This window comes from Diceros bicornis, chromosome 3 (assembly GCF_020826845.1).
Source record: "Diceros bicornis minor isolate mBicDic1 chromosome 3, mDicBic1.mat.cur, whole genome shotgun sequence".
NCBI classification, from domain to species: domain Eukaryota; kingdom Metazoa; phylum Chordata; class Mammalia; order Perissodactyla; family Rhinocerotidae; genus Diceros; species Diceros bicornis.
In genome coordinates this window covers 78,791,868-78,813,722 of record NC_080742.1, presented here as the reverse complement: position 1 = coordinate 78,813,722, position 21,855 = coordinate 78,791,868, and the positions used below count along the sequence as shown (strand labels likewise).

The 21,855-nt window shown below is 50.5% G+C and overlaps 1 protein-coding gene across 2 annotated transcripts; it reads right to left on the bottom strand.

The window, feature by feature from the left end:
- Positions 1–2,198: 2,198 nt before the first annotated feature.
- Positions 2,199–20,580, bottom strand: CPA5 (carboxypeptidase A5). 2 transcript variants are annotated; one of them, XM_058529961.1, is made up of 11 exons: positions 20,465–20,580; positions 18,725–18,806; positions 17,551–17,685; positions 10,484–10,582; positions 9,158–9,259; positions 7,851–7,952; positions 7,384–7,494; positions 6,856–6,946; positions 3,377–3,576; positions 3,002–3,086; positions 2,267–2,525 (listed from the first exon to the last, which is right to left on the bottom strand). In XM_058529961.1, exons 1-11 carry the CDS (start codon positions 20,578–20,580, stop codon positions 2,338–2,340), a joined length of 1,311 nt encoding a protein of 436 aa, XP_058385944.1. In that variant the 3' UTR covers positions 2,267–2,337. The 2 variants fall into 2 exon arrangements, with proteins under 2 accessions (XP_058385952.1, XP_058385944.1); XM_058529969.1 differs by lacking the exon at positions 3,002–3,086 and having other exon boundaries at positions 2,199–2,525.
- Positions 20,581–21,855: the final 1,275 nt, after the last annotated feature.

Genomic DNA, 21,855 nt, shown 5'->3' with positions numbered 1-21,855 from the left:
GGGGTCCACCCCAGAGATCTGTTTCAGTCTGGGGATGGAACCCACATAGCTTCATGTTAAATGACTCCCCATGGATTCTGCTGCTGGCGTGGCCACAGGCCTTACTTGGACAAATGGTAACACAGGTTTTGGAGTTAGACAAACCCAAGCTCAAGTCTCTCTCAACAACTTTCCATCCATGTGGTCTTGCATGCCCTTTAAAACCGCTCAAAATCATGCTTTCCTTATCTGAAAAATGAGCTTACTAATACCAGTAACATCTTCCCCATGAGGATGAAATAAAAATATTTGTGCAGAGAGCATAAAAGTTATAATCACAGGCTCCAGTGTGCAAAGGTATAACTTGCTTTATTTATCTATAGCTTATATTAACTTAGCCCATGACCTCGTATTTCCACTAATAGCAGAAAACTTTGGCTTGGAAATTCTAGATCACTCAGACCACTTCCAGCTTAAAAAAACTCAATCTCTTTAGGGAAACTGCAGCCTGAATAGGGATTTTCTCCTCCTCCGTCACTGGCTCTTCCCCTTAGGGTTCTTCAGGGGTTCATTACCCTGACTTCCTCAGGCCTTCCCATAGCACAGCTGGTCCTGGGCACAGGTGTTCCCAGTGAATGCCCACTGTGCCACCATGGTCGCTGGTTGCTTGGCCCCTAGGCTCGGCCTCCTTGCCTCTACCCCAGGCCCCCTCAGCCACAAACCTTCTCATTTCTTTGCTCAGAGCTCTCAATAGCTGTACCACTGAGGTGTACCCAACCATATGGCTGCCTCTAATCACCCGTCCAGACCCCTCGCTCAGCCATTGTTAATCTGCTGCTCAGGCGCCATGTTGGACATGGGCCTTACCTGGGGTTTCCATCACCGCTGATCCCCTCCTTCCACTCACTGGTCCAACCTCTGTCTCCTTTTACAGTTGTGTGTAAAGGGGGGCTTGTTTTTACTTTACCCTACTTTCTTCCCTGTCTGTGATTTGTAGTAAAACCCTATGCTCTGTGTCCTGCAGGAGCCAACTCACGGGTACCCACAATCCTTTTCTTTTGCAACAACACCAACAACAAAAGTCTGGCCTTTGCAAATGAAAGTCTTGCTTCTGCCTCAAACTTACACAAACCCATTCAGCTTTCCAGTTATCTCTTGCTTCTTAGGGATACCTGCCTTCCCCTGTGGGCAGGGCAAATAGACCCACTATCTCTGCTCCCCAGTGGTGGGGGAAGGCAAAAGGCACAAGGAAGGCTGAGGATGGGGGAAGGATCTCATTAGCATCTCAAAGGATGCTCATTAGCATCTCAAAACAGTGCCCCTTTCTCTCCCTTAGATAAAATGCTTACTAGGTACATGGCCTGGCCTGGAGTCACCGCTCAATGCATGACAACCATGACTATGGTGAGGAGGAAGAGACTTCTTCCTGGGTGCGTGGTGCTTTGCATGCTGGCTCTGACAGGCTGAGACTCTGTGCTCCCAGGATCAGCAGAGCCTGTGAGGACGCCCAGGAGGAACAGGTCACAAACCAGTGACTCGTTCATTCATTGACGGGGTGAGTGGATCTTCTGAGTGGGGGCCTCTGAAATGTGCCCCTGCTCTCTACCCAGCAAGGGAAATGAAGCAGGAAGAGGAGGAGGCTGCCTGTCCACACCTATCTCTCCCTCAAGGTGCCAGAAATGCCACCACTGGAGACCCACTCCTTTAGATCAAAGAGTGTCCCCTCCAGTGTCATCTAAAAATGTAAAAAAACTGTGGGGGCCGGCCCCGTGGTGTGGTGTGAAGTTTGCGTGCTCTACATCAGCGGCCTGGGGTTTGCAGGTTTGGATCCTGGGTGTGGACCTATGCACTGCTTATCAAGCCATGCTATGGCAGGCATCCCACACATAAAGTAGAGGAAGATGGGCACGGATGTGGCTCAGGGCCAATCTTCCTCAGCAAAAACAGGAGGATTGCCAACAGATGTTAGCTCAGGGCTAGTCTTCCTCACAGAATAAAAAGTAAAAACTGTGGGGACAATGTGTATATTAGTAGCTCCCAGAGGGTGAGTTATCTGTTCTAGGCCATGAGAACCCACAAGAAGAGAAAAGACAAGGCCTGCTAGTCCCTCATCCTCCTGAAAACCTGGGAGCTAAGAGGCATTTCAAGCTGCCCCTGCCCCCTCCTTAATGCTGAGTGCAAAGGGGTGGCAGCCAGCACCAGAGGCTGCCAAGCCTGTTCAAACTTGTTTTTATTTCCTAAGGGGTCAGGGTTGGAGGGGCATGGAGGGGAATTCATAACTTGGGTTTCAGGAGGGGCGCCGGGCCTTGGGCCTTGGGGAGGAGGACGAACCCTCCTGCTCTGCCCTCGGTAATGTTGCTAGTAGGGGTGATTCTGGGTGTGCTCCATGATGGTCCGAATCGCCATCCATGTCTCCTGGGCCGTGGGGACGATCTGGGAGGCCGGCAGCAGGAAGCCATAGCGCCCCGTGTCCCGGAGCTCAAAGCTGAAGGAGTACTTGATGCCGCTGTCGTAGGCCCAGTCCACGGTGATCCCGCTGGCCACATCTGGAAACAACAGGGCAAAGAAATGCCCCCGAAAGGAAGAACAGGGTGTGGCCACAAGGTACAGAGGCATCCTGAGTGGAAAGTGAGCCCTGGGGGCCAAACGCCCACCCACCCCAGACCACACCAAGCTTCCTAGCCCAGGCCTCACTCTGAACCACAGCCTGCCCACTCAACCCATGCTCTGCCCAGCAAAAGGAAAGCTCCTTGAGGCCACCAGAAGGAGGATCTTTCCCCTCAAAGTACTTAGCAGTAAGCCAGGCATTGGGAGCTGTACATTAATTACTGTTGCAAAGATACAGCTGCCTGCTTCTGGGTTCCACCGTCCACTCCTCTATCCAGTTGTGGGAGTCAGCTCTGGCCCAGCCCAGCTAGATCTATGGTACTGCCCTGTAGCCAACCAGGCCTGCCAGTCAGCAAAGAGCCGGCACCTGCTGGATGCAGTGCCTGAAGCAGTGGCCAGGGGAAGGCTCACTCACAGAGGGTGGTGCTGATGCTGCCATAGATGTACTCGATCCCGTGGACCCCATACAGGGCCTGCACTGCGTCCTTGGCAAGATTGTACTGCAAGATTACATCCAGAGGGTAAGAGGCTGGGCTTCCCCACACCCCGCTCCCTTACCAACTGCTGAGAAGCAGGGACTTAGGAGTGCTAGGAGTTGAACATGTAGATGGCTCTCATGACACGGGAGCACAACACCTCCAGCTTTGAACTTGATCACACGTGAGAACAAGCTCCCCACTCCTCCCTACTGTGGGGTCTATTGGTCCAGATCCTTGTTTTCAAAGTGAGGGTCTGAACCCTGTGGGAGTCTGCTGGATGCCTCCCCCAAACCCTGAGCTGCCAATCTCACCAACTCCTTCTGGTTTGAAACAGGCTCCAGTGAGCGGCCGTAAGGGTACATGAGCATCTGAGAGTAGCTGTGGATGGAGATCAGAGCCTTGATGTTCCCATGCGCTGTGATGAAGTCCACAATGGCAGCCACTTCTGACTCTGACTGAGGGGAGGGCCCATGATAAGTCTCTGAGCAGGGGTTGTTGTTAGAACCATTTCCTGGAGGTAAAATAAAACCCCCCAAAGGGTTAGAATTTCCAGTTTTAGGAAAGACACTTCATGCTTTCAAAATATCCACGTATTCCCCTACATTTCCCACCCTCCTGTGCAGTTTAAGGCCGTGTGACTACTTCTGACCAATGAGAATGTGAGCAGAAATGATGTGTCCCTTCTAGTCCAAGGCTATTTAGAGCAAGCATGACTTCACACTCTCTTCTGCTCACATGGTTGGAAGTAAAAGACTCTAGATGGAGGAAGTATCCTGGATCCTTCTGTTACTATTGGAAGAGAGCTGTCAAGGAGAGTTGACCCACATTGGACTTGATGTGCACAAAAAATAAACTTTTATTGTGTTAAGCCACTGCAATTTGGAGGGGTACTGCTGCATACCCTAGTCTAACACATCACAAGAGTGTAGCCACACCATGACTCAGCAACTCTGTAGCCCTGTGGGGAGCTCCCTTGCCTTTTCCGTTGGTTAAGTCCTGACTGTGGTTCCATTGGAAAGCCAAGCCTGTCTGAGCATTGTCTCCACAGGAAACTAGGTCTCTGCCCCAACCCAGCCTTCCCTATGAGCAGCGACCCCTTTGAGCTGACCCTTCTCTGCAGACCCTCCATGGCCATGCGGAAGGCTTGGGTTCACTGTCAGTTGAGTGCTCAGACTTAGCATCTGCTCAAGTTTTGTCATAGCCATGGCCCCAGGAGCAACAAGGAAAAGAGAGAACAGATCCCCATAGTTGCCTGGGGCTGGTCTGGGAACCACAGATGCAAAGAGGTCTTCGAAAATTCTTCTTGGGGACCAAAACTGGGGGAGAGGACAAAGAGGGTCAGTGCTTCCATTTTTTTCCACAAATTTAATTTGTTGCCATCTCCTCCTAGATTCTTTGCTCCCTATCTCTTTTCTTCCTCTTCCCCTATTCTGTTTTCCTCCCCTCCCCAAGGGCCAGGTCATGGAGGGCTGGGCTGGGCTGGGCTGGGCTGGGCTGGTCAAGATTTGTGGGTTAGGGACATATTTGGAAAGAACCTTCCCAGTTCCTCCTCTCGCTCCTCCTCCCTGAAATGACTGTGCACAAGCCCAATTCAGAGGCCAGGGATCAGTCCAACTTCTGAAGCCTCCTGAGGATGCCAGAGCATCCCTCTTGACCCCCAGGGCAGCTGGCTGGCTGGAGAGCTGGGGGGCCTGGCCTGTGAACCAGTTCAGATGCTGCTCTAGGACTGCAGCAAACCGGTCCTCCCCAAGAGTGCAGGTGAAGGTGGTACAGGTGGGAGGGATGGTCGACAGATTACTCATTATGCAGCAATTAAATTAAGGCAATAATAAAACCATAAACAAACTCTTCCTGCCTGAGTCACCAGCCCAGACTCATGCTATTTCTGGCCACAGGAAGGCCCAGAGGCAATGCACTGGGGAGCAGGGAGCACATCCCCTCCTGGTCTGTGGGGCCTTGCCTGGGGTGAGGACCCTGGTTAGAAGGGGATGTGCTTGCAGGGAGCAAGGGGGTGAGGAGCAGTCCCACAGGCTGGAGTCAGCCCAGCTAATGGTGGCCCTGTTTGTTGTGTCTGCCGGGAGCTTCTGCACCTGCTACACTTGATGAATGACAAATAGCAACAGATGAGCAGAGCGAGGAGGCTGAAAGCTTTGTCTGCGTTTGCAGCCCACGCATGGAAAGCTGTTCCCCTGCCAACGACCAGGTGGCTTTGCCCAAATATGGAGAAACACTTCAGGCCATTAGTTCTGGTTTGAGCTAAGCAGAATAAACTAATCTCGCCCTGACCAAATGGGAATTAGCTGCCTGCTTCTCTCTGACGTTCACAGAGTCCTCTGAGCCTGCCTATTTCACAAGTACCTGCTAATGGATTCATTAGCTATTTATTTTTCCTTCTCTAAAAATGTAATTTGTAGCAAGAGGAAATCTCTAGAAGGACATGGTAAATTATTAAAAGCAGTAATCTTTGGGTAGTGGGATTATGGGAGTTTTTTTGTCCCCTCTGGGCTTCTTTTTTTTTTTTCCATTGTGTATATACTGATCTTTTTTCCCTGCAATGAAACCCACAAAAGTTATTTTCTTTAAGAGGTAATTTGTCTTTCTACTAGCCTTTCCATCTTGGGGTCCATGGGCACTCACTTCAACCGGTTCTGAGGGGCCCACGTGGATGCCCTGGGGCAGGGGTCTGGTCACTTGGAGGTGGAATCACCTAATTTTACTGGGTCGTGTTCCCTTAACACTCGGGGTTACACACAGCCCAGACCCTCAGGCAACCCTCACGTAGTGGACTGGGGGCCTCGCTCCAGATGCTTCGGAGCTGTCATTATTTCAATGAGAACAGACTCAAAGAAGCCAGATTTTCAAAGCGATAGGCAACCAGATCTAGAATGTTCTATCTCGTTGGTGCGGCCACCTGTCTATGGATCTGCTTTTCAAAAGCAATGGCACTGTCTCCTGTGGAGCCAAACCCCAATCCCCCAGTATAGTGCGGATGCCACATCTGGGGGCTGAGGGCTGTGTGCATGCAACCCTCAGTACTGGAGACTGTCCTGGCTGGACCCAATGCCCCACCCACCAAATTGCTGCATTTCCAGGGTCCACGTGCTCATCTCTGAGCTTCCTGGAGATCTCAGTTTCCCCATCTAGTCCCTGTGCCCCTGGCATGGTAAGGGAGATAACCAGGGAAGAACATCAAGGAACTCAAGAGGAAGCTACCCACCCCTCCCTGGAATCAGACAGCCCTGCAGACACGCACCAGCCCATCAGCCCAAAGTACTTGGGTCAAAAATAAAAACCAGGCTCAAGTCAGTGTTGACGATAGGGAAGCGGCTTATTCTATATGTCAACTACCATTCTGGCCTCCTCAGAGGGCAAATTTCAGGTCACAGCTCTCAGGGAAGGAGCTCAGAGGCATTTTCTTGTGGCATGCTCCCTTCAAAGAAGGGCTAGGGACATTTTGGGGGCACCATAAACTCCGAGTTTTGAGCAACCAGCTACCTTAGGCCTTTCTCCACCATATTGAAGATTTGATCCTTGCAGTTCATCTCCACTCAAGGAGCTGTTTCCCATGAAGGCTAAGCATATGTACACATGTAACACACATGTACAAGCTCTCCCGATATCCCACAGCCAATCTTAGGCACATGCTTGCCTGTCCCTGGCCATGACTCACTTGCATTAGCTAATACGTTGCCTCCCAAGTTATGAGTCAACATAATCTGTGTGGGAGAATGTGCCAAGGACCAACACATCCTCCTCCAGCCCTGCCCCCAGGTCCAGTAGATTGCCATACCTCCAAAGCCTGACTTCCAGTTCCTGTTAAGATCCACACCAATGCAAAAGATTCCAGGTCTGGTGGACTTGTTCTTCCGCCACAAGCGGTTCTGAGAAAGCCCAGGTCAGGTGACCTCATTCACTGGGTCCATTCCCAGAGTTGGGAGCCACTGACATCCTGGCCTAGGAAGGGGGGTCTGGTGGGACAGGGAGGGACAAAGGGAAAGAATCTCTAGGGCAGGATGGGGCCAGCATGGGGCTGGGCCAATGCTGCGGATCACACACTTGGTGGTTAAAGCCAGAGTGTGGAGGGAGGCCTGAGTATAGGCTGCCAATAGTGGCTTTCCTTGGGCAGCAGGAGGGAGGTTGGAGGGCAAGAGCCACAGCTGCATACCTGAGCAGCCCACCTGCCTCAGTGAGACTCTCTGCAGGGGGCCCCTGAGGGGCTGGCCCCCAGGGAACCTCAGCCCAAAGCAGCAGTGACCTTTCCTCCAAACCCCCAGAGCTGACCCTTGGCCCCCAACCCCTCCCTCCCAGATGTCCTCACCATGCTGTGGGTAAAAGCAAACCCATCAGGGTTGGTGACGATCTCCATGAAGATGTCCATGGCGTTCAGTATGTTCGTCAGGATGCGGTCTTTGCCATATTCACTGACAATCTGCAAGAAAAGGCAGAGTAGATACAGGGTGAGGGAGGGGAGACCCTGCTGGGCTCTCCTTCAAGGTGGAGCAGGATATTTGCATGGCCATTGGCTGCAGGCAGGGGTGGCATCAGGCCGTCAGGTACATCCTTTGTGCAGAAGCAAAGACCTGGATTTTAAACAACTAGAAGGCAGAGGATAGATGTGGGTTCTGTGCTGCAAAAGGCCAGAGCACATGGCAGCTGTTCCAAAGGGCAGGAGGGTAGAGAGTACCCTGAGTTTAAACAAACCAAGTATAATTTTTCAACTGGAGGTGCCCTTAAGTAGTGGAGCAGCTCCCACCCCCTGCACCAGCCCCCATCGTCCATGCTGACCTTCTTGGCAGTCCAGATGCCAGTGGCATGGGTGATCCACTCCCGGGAGTGAATTCCAGTGTCGATCCAGACGGCCCGTCGCTGAGAACCTCCAGTGCTGAACTGGGAAAAAGAACAGGGATCCAAAAAGAAGTTTGAACCGAGACAGCTACAAGGCTGTCCCTGAGCTGCCTGGGAGGAGACCCCGGATGTATCTTCGCTGCCTGGGGTGACCCTATGTGCCCTCGAGAGGGGGTGTGCAGGGACCTGTGCATGAGCCCATGAAGTGAATGGATGCGGGGGCACAGTGATGCTCTTCGAGAGCAAAGTGATCCAGCCAGAAACACAGAATTTCCAAGGTCTTGAAAGTATCTTAGACTAGCGCTTCTCAAACTTTAAAGGGCACCTGAATCCCCTGAGGACCTTACTAAAATGCAGATTCTGATTCGTAGGTCTTGGGAGGGGTCTGCAGTTCGGCATTTCTAACAAGCTCCGGGGTCTGCTGCTGCTGCTGATGCAAGGACCACACTTTGAGTAGCAAGGTCTTATGTATATAAAGAGAGAACACAGACAGCACCTGGAGGAAACTGAAGCAGGGACAGGAGAAGTCAAGTCTCAAGTTAGATGAGACCACTGGGCCCTTCAGCAGAGTCCCCAGGGCATTGTTGAGAGCAGCAGTGCCTGTCTTCCCTGAGAGCTGGATGTCAAACGCCCTGTGGTCCATGCTCCTGAGTACCCTGTAGGCCACACTAAGAATTGTTTTCCGTGGGCCCCACACTCTCAGCTATCCTGCCTCCTTCATGACCAAGGGCACTGCAGCTGCCAAGTTTGCTCCAACTCTGTTTCCAGTGGCCCATGTGAAGGGCTGGGAGGTCTCCACACGGTCTCAGGCCCACCTGTGGCTGCCTGAGCCAGATGACCTAAGTCATTTGCAAATGAGGCCTCTATGTCCCTCTCTTTCCGCTTAACAGATGAAGCAACTGAGGTAACAGGAAGAATACTGACTCACCCACACTCACACCCCAAGTCTAGAGTGATGACTGCCACTCTGCAGTTCCATTTCCTTAGCAACCCTCCCACCTACTCTCTGACCCAGGACGTGCCAGGTCACCACACTGTCACCTGGCCATACTTACAAGGGTGGGTCCCTGAACACCACAATCCCACAACTTGTGGGTCACCTCAGGACAGGGGCATACAATCTTCTCTTTCCCCAAAACTCCTACCCAGCCACGACCCCACATAGGCTCAATCTCATGCCAGAGGCTCAATCTCATGCCAGAGGCTCTCACTGTAGAGTCTAGTGGTCAACACTACTGAGCTTTTACCTTCAGGACAAGAATGGACCGATTTTCAAAGCTGTGGCCAATCTGAATTTTTGAGACAATATCTGAATGCTCAGTTACAAAGTTGTCAATCCAGCTATATATCTGAAAGGAATGAAGTTTATCAGACAGGCAGTCAAGTAGGGAGGGGGTGAACCCCAGGACCTCTCTGAATGTTCTCCTTCCCTCATCCCACCCTCCTTAACGCTTCCCCACCTCCCTTGAGGATCTAAAAGAACCCAAATCAAGAACTGCAAAAATCAAAGATGCCCTGCAGACCTAAGGCAACGAGCTGTGGTCAGCCCAGATTCCCAGGCTTCTCACCACCGTGCAGAGCTAAACCTTAGCCTGGAAGAACAGCATGTGCTGAGCCTACTCAGTCCCCAGGGTCGGTCTGCAAGGCTCTCTCTGGTTGGAAATTTTCTCTCTTGCCTCCATTCTCTTGGCCCATTCAATCCATTTGACAGATCTCATAGACCTCACAGTGTTGTTTTGGTCTTCTCACCCCTTTTAGACTCTAAGCTCCTGGAAGGGAGGGTTATTTATCTCTGACATCAATAAATACTGAAGGACTTTATTAATTCATTCTCTTATTCTTTCAATACACATAATTGAATTAACAAATATATGAAATAAAACGAATTTTCTATTATAGGTCTTGTGAAATGGCAAGAGTGATGACGATAATAATAGAGTGGACAATATCAATAATGTCACATCCTTTATGTGGAAATGGGACCTGTGCCTTCAGTTTCTTTCTGGACTGGGCACCCCTATGCTCTCCTTATATAGTCTCATTTACAGACAGGTCACAATCAGTCACACCTGCCCTAGCTGCTATAACTGTGATCAGGAATTTTCTCCAAGTGAAGGCAACTCTTTTATTCTACAAAATGGCTCTCCAATGTGCCTGGCTCCCTGCCCCTTCTACACTCTAGTACCTACATCTGGGGCCACTTAACACCAGGAGAGGTCAAGACCCCTGGATCCCTAGCCAGAGTGTTGGATATGAAGGTGCCTCTACCTGCTCTGTTCTGGCCCATGACAGGTCCCCGCCATAGTGTTGTGCCTAGCAGACCCATTACTCTGGTGCACTACCTGTCATAGGCTGTACTATTGCACCACAGTCCCCTCTTTCTGAATCCTGGCTTCTGGATCTCTTTGAAGCTGTCTACCAACAGACCTTCGCCCAGTGTCTGCTCTGTACCCCCCAAGTCTCAGTTCACAGCCCCGTAGACCCCAAAGTCCTTCACTAGTCTCTGCCTGAGTCTGGAGATCCTGAGGGCCCAAAGGGACAACAGAGCCTGGAGCTTAACTGGGCAGACCTACCTCCTCCAGGGTGTGGTAAGAGGAGTAACTGAAGCTACTGGTGCTGCGCTCCAGCCGGCGGGATTTCGCCATGGCTTCTCTCTCCTCATCCAGCAGCACCTAGAAGACAGAAGCACATATTGGAAGGGAAGAAGAGGGCTGGGCCGACCATGCCTCTTCTGAGCTCTGCCTCAGCTGGCTGTGCACACAGACAGCATCCACACATGAGAATGAGCCAAAATGAGTGTGAGCTGTACAACACGAGGAGATGCTGGGTTGCTGGGTGATTCTTTCGCTTGGTAAGCTGTCATTCATGCCACCACTTCTCAAATGAGCACAGGCAAGGAGTCTAGAGAGCTGCATTCCAAGTCTCCCACTGCCACTAACTGGCTGTGGAACCTTGACCTTAATTCCCTCAGCTTGAAAATTGGGACAGCAATACCTGCCTTGCCCATCTCACAGGAAGAAATGTAATAATGGATATGAAAGTATTTTGGAAAAGATGCTCATGGTCTACTGCCGACATTGCTTTTGCCCTCTATGAACACTCTGTTGAGTCAAGGCCCAAGCTGAACTATGTGCAGTGACTCCCTGTGGGAGCAGAGGGCTCCCCTGAACCCCAACATCAACTCTACTCCCAGGAAGTAGCCTAGACAATTGGTGTCCAAGGCATTCAGAAAGCCAGGTGTGAACAAAGCCAATCCAAATCATTATTATTAATGTTCCAACAGTCTTTCACTTACCATGTTAACTGCCTCTTAAACACAGGAATAGGTGATCCAAAAGCAATGACCTGGGGTATCAACTCGGAGTTGGCACTCAATCTTCACATGGTACTTCCCACTGACCAGAGAGAGGGCAGTATATTGCCTGGGTTGGGTTGATCATCCTGGGACATTTTTCCCAGCATGGGACTCAGTGAGGTGGGCAGGTGCCTTTCACCCCAAGTTCATACCCTTACATTGCCACCCAGGGGCCAAGGCACTCCAGGACTCAGTGCTGACTGTCCAGTATGGGAAGTTCCTGGGCCCCTCAGCCACAAAGGGTGCTGGGAAAGCAGAGGACCTCAACCCAAAGTCACCCCTGGTTTGAAGCTCTGGGCCACAAGTAAGTCTTTGAGTTTACGGGCATCTTTATCCTCATCATCTCAGTTGATCTTGTCAGATGACCAGATAACAAGGCAGGAATCAACTATTCACATTTTAGAGCTAAAGCAAATTGCAGAGGTGAGGCACTTAACAGCAAAGCTAATAAGGGCCAGAAGTGAGATAAGAACCCAGCTATCCTAGTTCCTAGCCTTGGGTTCCTTAAGGCTAGCTAGCTATCAAAACTAAAGGCTAACAGTAATAACAAGCACGCACACACATATAGATATACATATCTATATATGTGTATATAGATACAGACACGCATGTGCGTATACATAGAGAGAGAGAGAAAGCAAATGTAAAAAATGTTAACAACAGGTGAAAAGTCCATCGTACTATTCTTGCAATTAAAAAGTGTTTTAAAACAAGGGAAAAGCTAGTACCCCAAGCATAGGAAAGCCAGACACTAAAATGCCAAAAAATATATATACTAAAATGCTAACAATGCCTGTTAGGATAGAAGGATTATGATTTTAAGCATTTTTTTTCTTTTCTCTATTTTTACATTTTGGCAATGTGCTTATACTACTTCAGTAAGTAGGATCTTCTAAATGAATGAATAATACTAACGCAAAAACAGAAAGCCCTAACGGCTTAAAATGAAGCAGCAGCCATGGAGTCTTCAGTCCCAGGGCTGGAAGAGAGTCCCCTGCTTGGGACTAAGCCATTGCCCAGTGACTCACTCACCCTGCTGCCCCAGTCAGCTTGCTCACAAACCTCCAGTTCACAGATTTTAAAATGGGACTGGAAATCGATGTTTGGGGCTCATTTTATTTTCTTTTTGAGCACCGACTACATGCTAGGCAATTGTCATTGCAACGTTTTGTAGCTGAACTGGCTGGGCTGGGGACGTTCCCACTCGGGCAAAGCTGGGATTGCTAGTTAGGTTAGAGATGGCTGGAGGAGCCGGGATCCTCACCGACATCACCACCACTCCGGGAAGCCCTAACAAAAGGAATGTCTTCTTCCCAGGAAATCGACGGAAATCTCAGCAGCCGCCACGACCCATGTGTGCCCATCACTGTAGGCCGGGCACTACCAGCTGTGGTGAGCAGCTGCAGGGGAGAGAGGCGGCCAGCCAGTGCACCCAGAGTCAGGGCCGGTCTGGTCCCCGCTCTGGTCCCACTGGAATGAAGTTACAGAGGACATATATCTAATTTCCTAGGGGCTGGTGAAGGGCCTGAGGCGGCGGGTGAAAGTGGAGGACAGGGAGGAGAAACTGGGCAGAAAGGACCAGAGACCTCACTCTTCCCACACAGCCCAGGGACACCCACAGGAAGACAGCTCCCATGAGGCTGTCCTTTGTTCCACACACAGCTTGGAGGCGAATGGGAAGTCGACACCAAACTGCAAATAACTGTCCAAACACCCTCACAGCCTTGTGAATGGATATGACACCCGCTTACAAATTGGGAATGCTCAGCCCTCGCAGCTGGGTCCCAATTCCAGGAACATTAATCTACCCTGGCTTGAAAAATACACAGATGTTTGCTCCCTTCACAGGGCTGAAGGAAGGGGATGGGAAAACTAAGAATGCAGTCCTGCCACAGGCTCAGGAATGCCTAATTACAGCCCTGTCAGGCTTCTCAGAGAAAAAAAAAACTCAGAAGTAAGCCATTTGCCTCCCTGGAAGCCATAACCTGTCAGGGAAAGTAATACCTTGGTGTGAATTAATTTATGACAGGGGTAAGGAAGGATGGGAACATTAAGGAAAGAACAGCATCTCCAGGATGGGGGAGGGGAGGAGACCTGAACCGCACTCAGCAGCTGAACTCCAAGCACAGACGTAGAATGGACGCAGCTCCTGGAGACAGCGGTGGGGAGCAGGAGATGGGTTCTAACCCCCGCTCTGTGACGGCAGCAGTCACCTCTCCTCACAAGTTCCTGGCCTTCTCTTCCAGGCCTAACGTTTGCAGTAGCAGCTGCCTGGCTGGTGGCAGCTACAGTCCATGCCTACGTGGGGGGTGGCCACGGATCTAGGGTTATCAGAATGGACCCCCTCAGGGGTCAAGGCTAAACCGTGGTTTCACTGCCCAAAAGGCAAAGTTAAAACACCACACAGACAACAATGGCCACTGCTGAGGAGGCAGATGGCACAAGAGCAAAGAGTGCAGCGCCTGTAGCCAGGCTGTCTCAGATTCAATCCTGACGCTGTCACTGTCTTGGGCAAATTACTAATTTCTCTGTGCCTCGGTTTACTAAATTGCTAATTTCTCCGTGCCTTCATAAAATGGAGGTCATGTGATCACATACTTTACAGGGTTCTCATGGGGATTAGAAGGGTTAATACATATAAAATGCTTAGAACATCGCCTAGCATGTAGTAAATGCTAGCTATGATGATGACGACAATGACAGGACAACAATAGCAACCCTTGGGGTGACTCCAGGACTCTGTGATGGAACAGTTATTACAAGGCATGACCAGGAAATCTGGATTCCTCCTGAACTCTGAAAAGAGGGGTTCAGGTTGGATATGTGAGTCTGGCTGGAGCTATAAACATGGGAGTATTCAGGAGGCTGAAGGTCTTCAACACCATGATCCTGGATGAGGGGACAGAGGAGAAATCCAAGGACAGAGCTGGGAAACAGCAAAACAATATGCAAAGGAGCAGCCAGTAAGATGAGATAACCCAGGAGAGCGCAGTGGCCGGGAAGCCAAAGAAAGAGACGTGTTGCAATGAGAAGCAAGTGACCAGTGTGCTGAAGGATGAAAGAACAATGAGCACTCAGAGTTGACCTCTGAGGTGGACCTAGGAGATGTGTGTGACATTGACAAGGGCAGTTTTGGTGAAGCGAGGGGTGGATGGTCTGCCGGAGGAGAGGGAAGGAGACGGCAAGTGTAGTCAATATTTCCAGGAGTTTTGCTCTACCGGGAAGCAGAGAAATGGGGTGATAGCTGTGGGGGGAGGGGGTCAAAAAAGGATTTTTTGAAGATGAGACAAATAACTCTATATTTGTATGCTAATGGGAATGACCCAGGAGAAAGGGGAAAATTCGTAAAGCAATATTTACACTAAATTGTATTTTGCTCCAGATGCTCAGAGCATGGGTGATTTTTGTTTTCTCCTTCACGCTTTCCCCTATTTTCCAAATTATCTACATGAATATTTATTAATTTTGTAATCAGAAAAAAGCCATTAAAATCCACAGAGCTGATTGCTCAAGTGAAGCCTTTCCACGGTGACTCATCCCGGGGAAAAAAACACAAAAACCAAAGGGCTGAAAAGAACGAGGAGGTGAGGAAAAATTAAATGCAAATAGACCTCACTCGGAATCAGATAATTTCTTGCCTGGCCCACCGCAATTTCCTCACCACCCTCCTGCCTGTCAGTCTCTCCCTGCTCCTGTCCCCAACCCCACACTGTCACTCTCAGAGGGATTTTTCTTAAATGCAAATCTGATCATGTCAGAGCCCTCCGATGGCTCCCCCACAGTTTTCGGGATAAAATCTCGACCTCTTCACCCCGTGGAGGATGCCCTTTGTGATCTGGTTCAGCCTCGTCGCAAAACGGGGTAGGGGCTCCCCTCCCCCTGTCCCCAGCTCGCCGGCTCTTCAGCCACACCGCACCACCGTAATTACTGCCTTCTCAGAGCCCAGACGTGCAGTGCCTCTTGTACTCGCTCCCATAGCAACCTGCTCCACTCCATCAGCGCACTCATCCACTCCATTGTAATCACCGATTTACTCCCCTCCGCTCCCCACCCCCACGACCCTCCAGTTCAGCTCCCCTAGATACAGGGGCTGCATTTCTTATCTTTGTATTTCCAGCCTTTGGCCCAATACCCAGCACACAGTAGGTATCTCTGTATCCGTGGGTGGAATGAATGAACCCACCGCTTCCATCTCAAGCATCCCTCTGATCACAGGGCAGGCAGGAGGCAGAGCACTTCCCTTCCTCAAAACTCTCCAGGGCCTCTGGCCAAAGGGAAAGTGAGCACCAAGGTTTTTCACACTCACTTGCAACCTAGTATTATCAAGCAAACACACCCTCTCCTTCATTTCCTTCTCACATCCATTAATTCAACTAACATTTATTAAGCCCCAACTAAGCAGCAGATCCTACAGTAAGTGCTGGGGTATAAAGATGGATAAGGCGCATGATCCTGGACCTTGAGGGGGTCAGGGGAGGGGGCTCTGGAGACAAAGACCAACATTTTGTAAGGTCTCTCTCTGGGCATGCTCTTCCTGAGCCTGCCAGTAGAGTAACTCATTCAGCAGACAGTTGTCGATGGCCCACCATGCAGAAGACACTATGCCAAATCCTGAGGCTGAGAAGAACCAGAAGACAGGGAGAAATCAGGTCTGCGTGCCAATGACTAAAACATGAGACTGGAGGCCAACAACCTGAGTGGTGCAAAGCCCTTCCCCTCCTGTTAGCGCCTCTGAGCTTTCCTCCTCCTGGACACCTTCCCTCATCCTCACCACAAATCAACTCAACACAGCAGCCCCACCCTCTCCCAGTACCCTAGACGCCAAAATGTGATCTCAAGTATGAAAATCAGAGCTTAATGCATTGCAGACAGAGTGCGTTGTTGGTGAAAATCCTGCCTAGCTGGGTTAGGGCTGCGAGTCCAGTACAATGAGAGGGAGTGAAAAACTCCCAGAGCAATTGCAGAGCTGAGGACGACAGGAGAGGACAGGCCAAGGAGAACGCAGACAACCAACTCCAGAGGATCCAGTTGGGGAGGCTCAGGGGTGCCTCTAGGGCCATTCTTGATATGCAGAAATCAACAGATAATTTTTAGAGACCTCGTCATATCTGTTTGCCAAATGCTGTGGTTTCCAGGGTGGGGCAGAAGCAGGGAAATGCAAACTTCAAAATGCAGGCATGGGCTAAAAATGAGAAGTGAGTTCTATTTCTTTGGATGTAGTAGCCTCTCTTGTCTGTGGGAGTTTCCCCATTTTTGTTTGTGGGAGACTTAATTAGAGAAATAGCCCATCCCTACATGTTGAGCAGGAAACAGATGTGCCTGATGAGGAATAAAGGTCTTTGAATGGACCTGAGTGGCCCAGCCCTGTGCTTGCGCGAGAAAGGAATGCTGCCTGATGCCTTTATCCCCTGGCATGCGGTGTCAAGTGTGTGCGCTCCGGGGAGGCTGTGTTCCCACACTCAAGCGCTTAGAGGAGATTAGCTGCAGCACAGCATGGTTGGGAATGAATCTTTGTGGATATCGTTCTACAGGTACACAACAGCGTCTGCAGAGGGTGCAGCCAGAGGCCTAACCAAGGAGTGGTACCCAAAAGACTCGCTTTAGGAAGGAGGCTCCTTGGGATATCCTTGAAGATAGAACAATTGAAATAGAATTTCTTGATGTTCAGAAGAGACACTGTAAGGTGCAGCAACAAGTGGGGGAGAGGAGATTGGGGTGCCTGGGAGCAAGTCTTCCTTCCCCCTACCAGGAACAGCCAAAGCTGTTCCTCTGGGAGAATCCTGCCTGGGAGAGGTGTCTAGTGAGGGAAACAGCAGGGCCCACACGCGGCTTCTCTCACCTCCTCCCGCTTCTCTAGAGTGAAAGAATTCCCTGGATGGCTGGGACACACAGGCACCGGGGGAGCAGTCAGAAAAGCAAATGAAGCCATCCAGAGTTGCCTCCCCATGGTGCATAGAAAAGGCCTGAGCTCTTTCTTCCCGTCTTCCTTCTCCCCCTCCCCTCCTTTGCTATGAGCTGCAGATCCCTCTGTAAAAGGACTCGTCCACAAGCGACCCTGTTACCACACTAGGAGTGCTTCCCCGCCATGAACTCTGTCTTAGATTTAAATTTTCTCTGAGAAGCATGAGCTTTCATTCCTTCCACTGCTGGTTCACAAAAATGCAGACAGAACTCCAGAAACAAGACGTCCATTTTAGCCCTGGATCTTTTTCCTTCATGTTGTGCCCAAACCGGAAAGGCAGTGGAAGATGAGCCCCGCGCTGCAGCGCTGGGGCGGGCCCTCACCTGGACGTCCTTTATCATGATGCTGTAAGCAAGGCCGTGAGCCTCCAGATAAGCTTTGACGTCTTTCAGTTCAGAGAAAGGAACTCTCACATCCACAGGGAGGCTGGGCCTGGCAGGGCCACGCCAGAAGTCCACCTTGTTCACAGGGAAAGAAAAATGGCACATTTATCACATGTCCTTACACACAATCTTGTAGGCACCCTGGCGAGCCAGATGATCTTCCCTTATATGGTTAAAAGGGCCCCAGTGCCATAATGAAAACCTAAGGCCGAGCAGCAAGACCAGGACAAACACAATCGCCAAGGCACTGAGTTTTCGTCTCTAATTTCAAGCACCTTCATCTCCCAGCTCCACTCACACATATAACTTCGCCCGGATCCAAAGAGCCTGAAACAGTTTCTAAAAGTCAAATGGCTCATCATCTGGGACATTAATACACAGAAGAACTCTGGTCAGAAGAGACTTCACTGCCCCCAAACCTGGGAGATACAGTAGGAAAGGCCTAATCTGGGTCCCCATGTCATCTGAATGCTACTCTATTTTTCAACTTGTAAAATGGAGAGAATTATTGTACAGTGTTATGAGTCCTGGTTGATCGGGGCACTCATACAAATAGGAACAAGGGCTTTGGGCCACCTCCAGAAATATCTGGTTGTTTCAATAGCCCTCAAACAAAACCCTTCTATGATAATAGTTGAAGAAAATGTTTTCCATTGTGGAATACTTGCAGAGGACAAATGTTCTTGGAAACAAATGCTCTGGCTCACAGGGACGAACCCAAATAAAACACAAGTTTGCCAAGCTAAGCCATTTCAATTGGGAAACAGACATGTCCAGTCTGCATGCTGCATGGCATCCCAGCCAGAGACATACGTACCTCCCATGTGGCTTCAGGACATTCCAGCTGTTTTCAGAGTGGCCCCCCGAGAGGGTCTGCTCAGTAGCACCCCATCAGGACAGAGGGGAAAGCCAAGAAGGGCCACCCAACCTTCTGGGCAAGTGTTCCCAACCTTTCCAGAAGAGGAGCCACATTTGATTTTTCCACACTGTTGTGATCTTTGGCAGAGACATCTTGAGGGCAGGTTTGGGGTTTGGGGAGCAGGACAGGGAGCCGAAAGTGCAAGCCACTGTGAAGGAGGGGAGTACATGTCCCCAAGCCCTGAGGAGTCCTCACCTTCTGGGGCTTCAGGGCCTCCAGATCCCTGAGAAGTGAAAGCTGCTTCTCATTTTTAGCCAGGACTCGAAGAACCTGGTCTCTAGAAAGACATGGGGAGAGGGAGCAGTGAGAGGGATTCCTGGAAGGCTGTGCTGCTTGGAGGAGGCAGAAGAGACCAGGCTGAGGGGACCCGGCAGGAAGGCTGGGAGGCACCTTGTCACCAGGAGGCTGGAGGACTGCTGAGTAGAAGGACTTATAGCTCTGGGAAGCACACAAGTCCTCCAGCCTGGGGCCAGCTGTCTCTCCAGCCCCAAGGACAGACCACCCAGGGGATTAAATAAAGCCTGTCAGTGCTACTGATGAACCCGCAGCCAAGACAGGGGAAGAAAGATGGGAAACGAATGTGTGGGGTGGAGGAGGGCAGAGCAACAAAAGGAATGAAGGGGACAAAGGAATAGAGACAGGGGGCCAAGGGTCCAACGGTGGCCCCAAGTGCTCTCATACAAGGGCCCAAGGCCATGGTCTGTCCAAACCTAGTACCCTCTCCTTGCCTTCGCCCAAGAGCCTAAGGACATAGGAGAGATCAGCCTCACCCTACCTTATAGGGTCCCCCAGGTTCCACCCCTTCTTGTCCCACTGAAGGGGGTGGGAGGTGGTGTAACTGAGCAGCCTGCAGTGTGACCTCTGGGGTCTGATGCCTGGGCTCCCTCCCTGACTGACTCTGATACCGTGGATGATGAACCCCGTCTCTAAGCTTGTGTCTCCTCTTCTCTACTATGGAGTAGTTACCTTGCGGGATCTTTGGGAGACTGAGAAATCATGTCCATAGAGGCCCTGGTGTATGATACTAGTCATTGTTGTTAGTGCTGTGGGGTTGATTCTGACTCCTAAGCGACCTTGTGAACAGCAGAGCGGAACCCTGCCCAGGCTTTATGCGCCATCCTCTCATCTTCCAGTGCTATATCAGACGATGCTTGGAGGCAATTCATAGGGTTTTCATGGCCAATTTTTTTGGAAGTGGGTGGCAGGTCCTTCTTCCTAATCTGTCTTAGTCTGGAAGCTCCGCTGAAACCTGTCCACCATGGATGACCTCGCTGGTGTTTGAAATACCAGTGGCATAGCTTTCAACATCACAGCAACATGCAGCCGCCACAGTATGACAGCCAACAGACAGATAGTGTGGTTTCCTGACCAGGAAACAAACGTGAACCCAGGCCGCAGCAGTGAGAGTGCCACATCTTAACCACTAGACCACCAGGGCTGCTATGGCTTATTATATTATATTATTTTATATATTTAAAATAGTATAGTATACTATATATTATTTATACTAGTGCTTATTGCTATTCAAAGGAGGACAATACCACATCCATATGGTAGGGATGCATAGTATTTCGGGGGTTACTAACCTCTCTAAGAATCAAAGGAAAGTTATAAACCTTTCTCCCATAAAAAAAGTAGATACACAAAAAATTTTACATATGATTTCAGAGGATTCTTGGAGCCCTGAAAGCTTACCCATAGACCCCAGATTAAGAACTCTGGATTTGGGGAGGGACAATAATACAGCTGCGTGTCCTGCCCTTGAGCATGAGATTGGGAGATTACGGAGTTGGAAGTGGGTTCAGGATGGGAACTAAAATCCTGACTCCTTCCTCCGCCTTGATCAGGTCCCAGCAGGACAGCCACCTCCCCGCTGGGACACCTGGTCCCCTAGCTCCTGGCCATCCTCCCTCCCACTAGGGAGCAGCCACTCACCCTGTGAAATTCATTTGGCCCAGAGCTGCTGCCAGGATAAAGCTGCAGACCAGGAGCGTGCGCCTGTCCACAGGGGACAGCCCAGGGCCCATGCCTCCTCTGCCAGTGCCCTGCATGCTTCTTCCTCCAGGTGAGCTTCAGTGGCTTTCCTCTCACACAGGCATGGCCAAGGCCTCAGGACAGCACAGCACCTAAAGGCCGGCAGGCCCGGCCTGAGAATGGGCATTAGGCTTTCTGGGAGACCCAGCAGGTGATTCCCACATGCCAGGCCTTGGGAGACCTAGGGCTGCCCCTCCCCACTTCTAGGCAAATCCTCTCCTGGGAAGGGGAGAGGGAAGAGGGAAAGAGGAAGACAAAGCCCTTAGCTTTCTCTCCTGCCTGGAGGTTTGCTGGGCCAGCCTCTAGTGAACATCGAATCCTCCATCTCCAGAGAAAGATAAGAGTAGTTAGAGCACCAAGGACATCGCTCCTTTCCTCCCTCCTCATTTAATGCTTTTCTTCCACTTTCCGTCTCCCTCGCCTTCCACTCACACTTTCCCTGGGCCACAGCCTCCTTACACATACGGGTGTGGATGCCACAGAAAGGACGCAGGGTTTAGAGACAGACAGCCGGTGCTCACTTCATGTCTAAAAGATCTGGGACAATTGACCTAATCTCTCAATCTCGGTGTACTCACCAGCCAGATGGGATTAATAACACCTCCCCTCCCTACCTCACAGGATTTGGGGTGGGGGGTATTAGGTGAGACAATTTGAGTGAATTGGCTTGGCAAAGCCTGCAAAATGTAACGTATTATTATTTCAAAGCATTAACTCTTAGTCACAGCCGCATCTTAGGTCAGTACTCCAGTTGCAGTGGGGAGAATGGGAAGAGAAGAGAATGGAGAGGGAACAAAGGAAGTATGTATCGTATGAGAAGGAATTCAGTGAAGAGTCCCTTTTCTCTCTCTGCAGGGGGTCACCACTATGCTGGGAGAGGTAGTACGTTTTCTGCCGGACATGAAGGTCACTGCAGCCATTATTATAGTTCTCAACAGAAAGCAGAGCCAATTTCTCGGTCCTGCTGAAGCCCCACACAGCCCCCTTTATGGTCTGAGAATAGTAGGAATAAAACAGAGGCCAGCACACAAAGCAGTCATATTGGAAGGAGAAAGTGAAAGATGATGCCTGAATGGTAAATGATGAATCTAACAGAAAAGCCACAGGAAGCGGAGGAAAGGCAGAGACTAAATCCAACAAAATTGTTCAGCAGAGGACATCAACAAAAGGCCACTTAACTGTCACCGGCGATTCTCAGAAGCCCCCCTCCCCATCCGTACTTTCCCAGAATGGCCAATTAACCAGCCATGTGTGCAGAGAAGTGAGCTCTTTTATTGACAGAATGCCCTGCT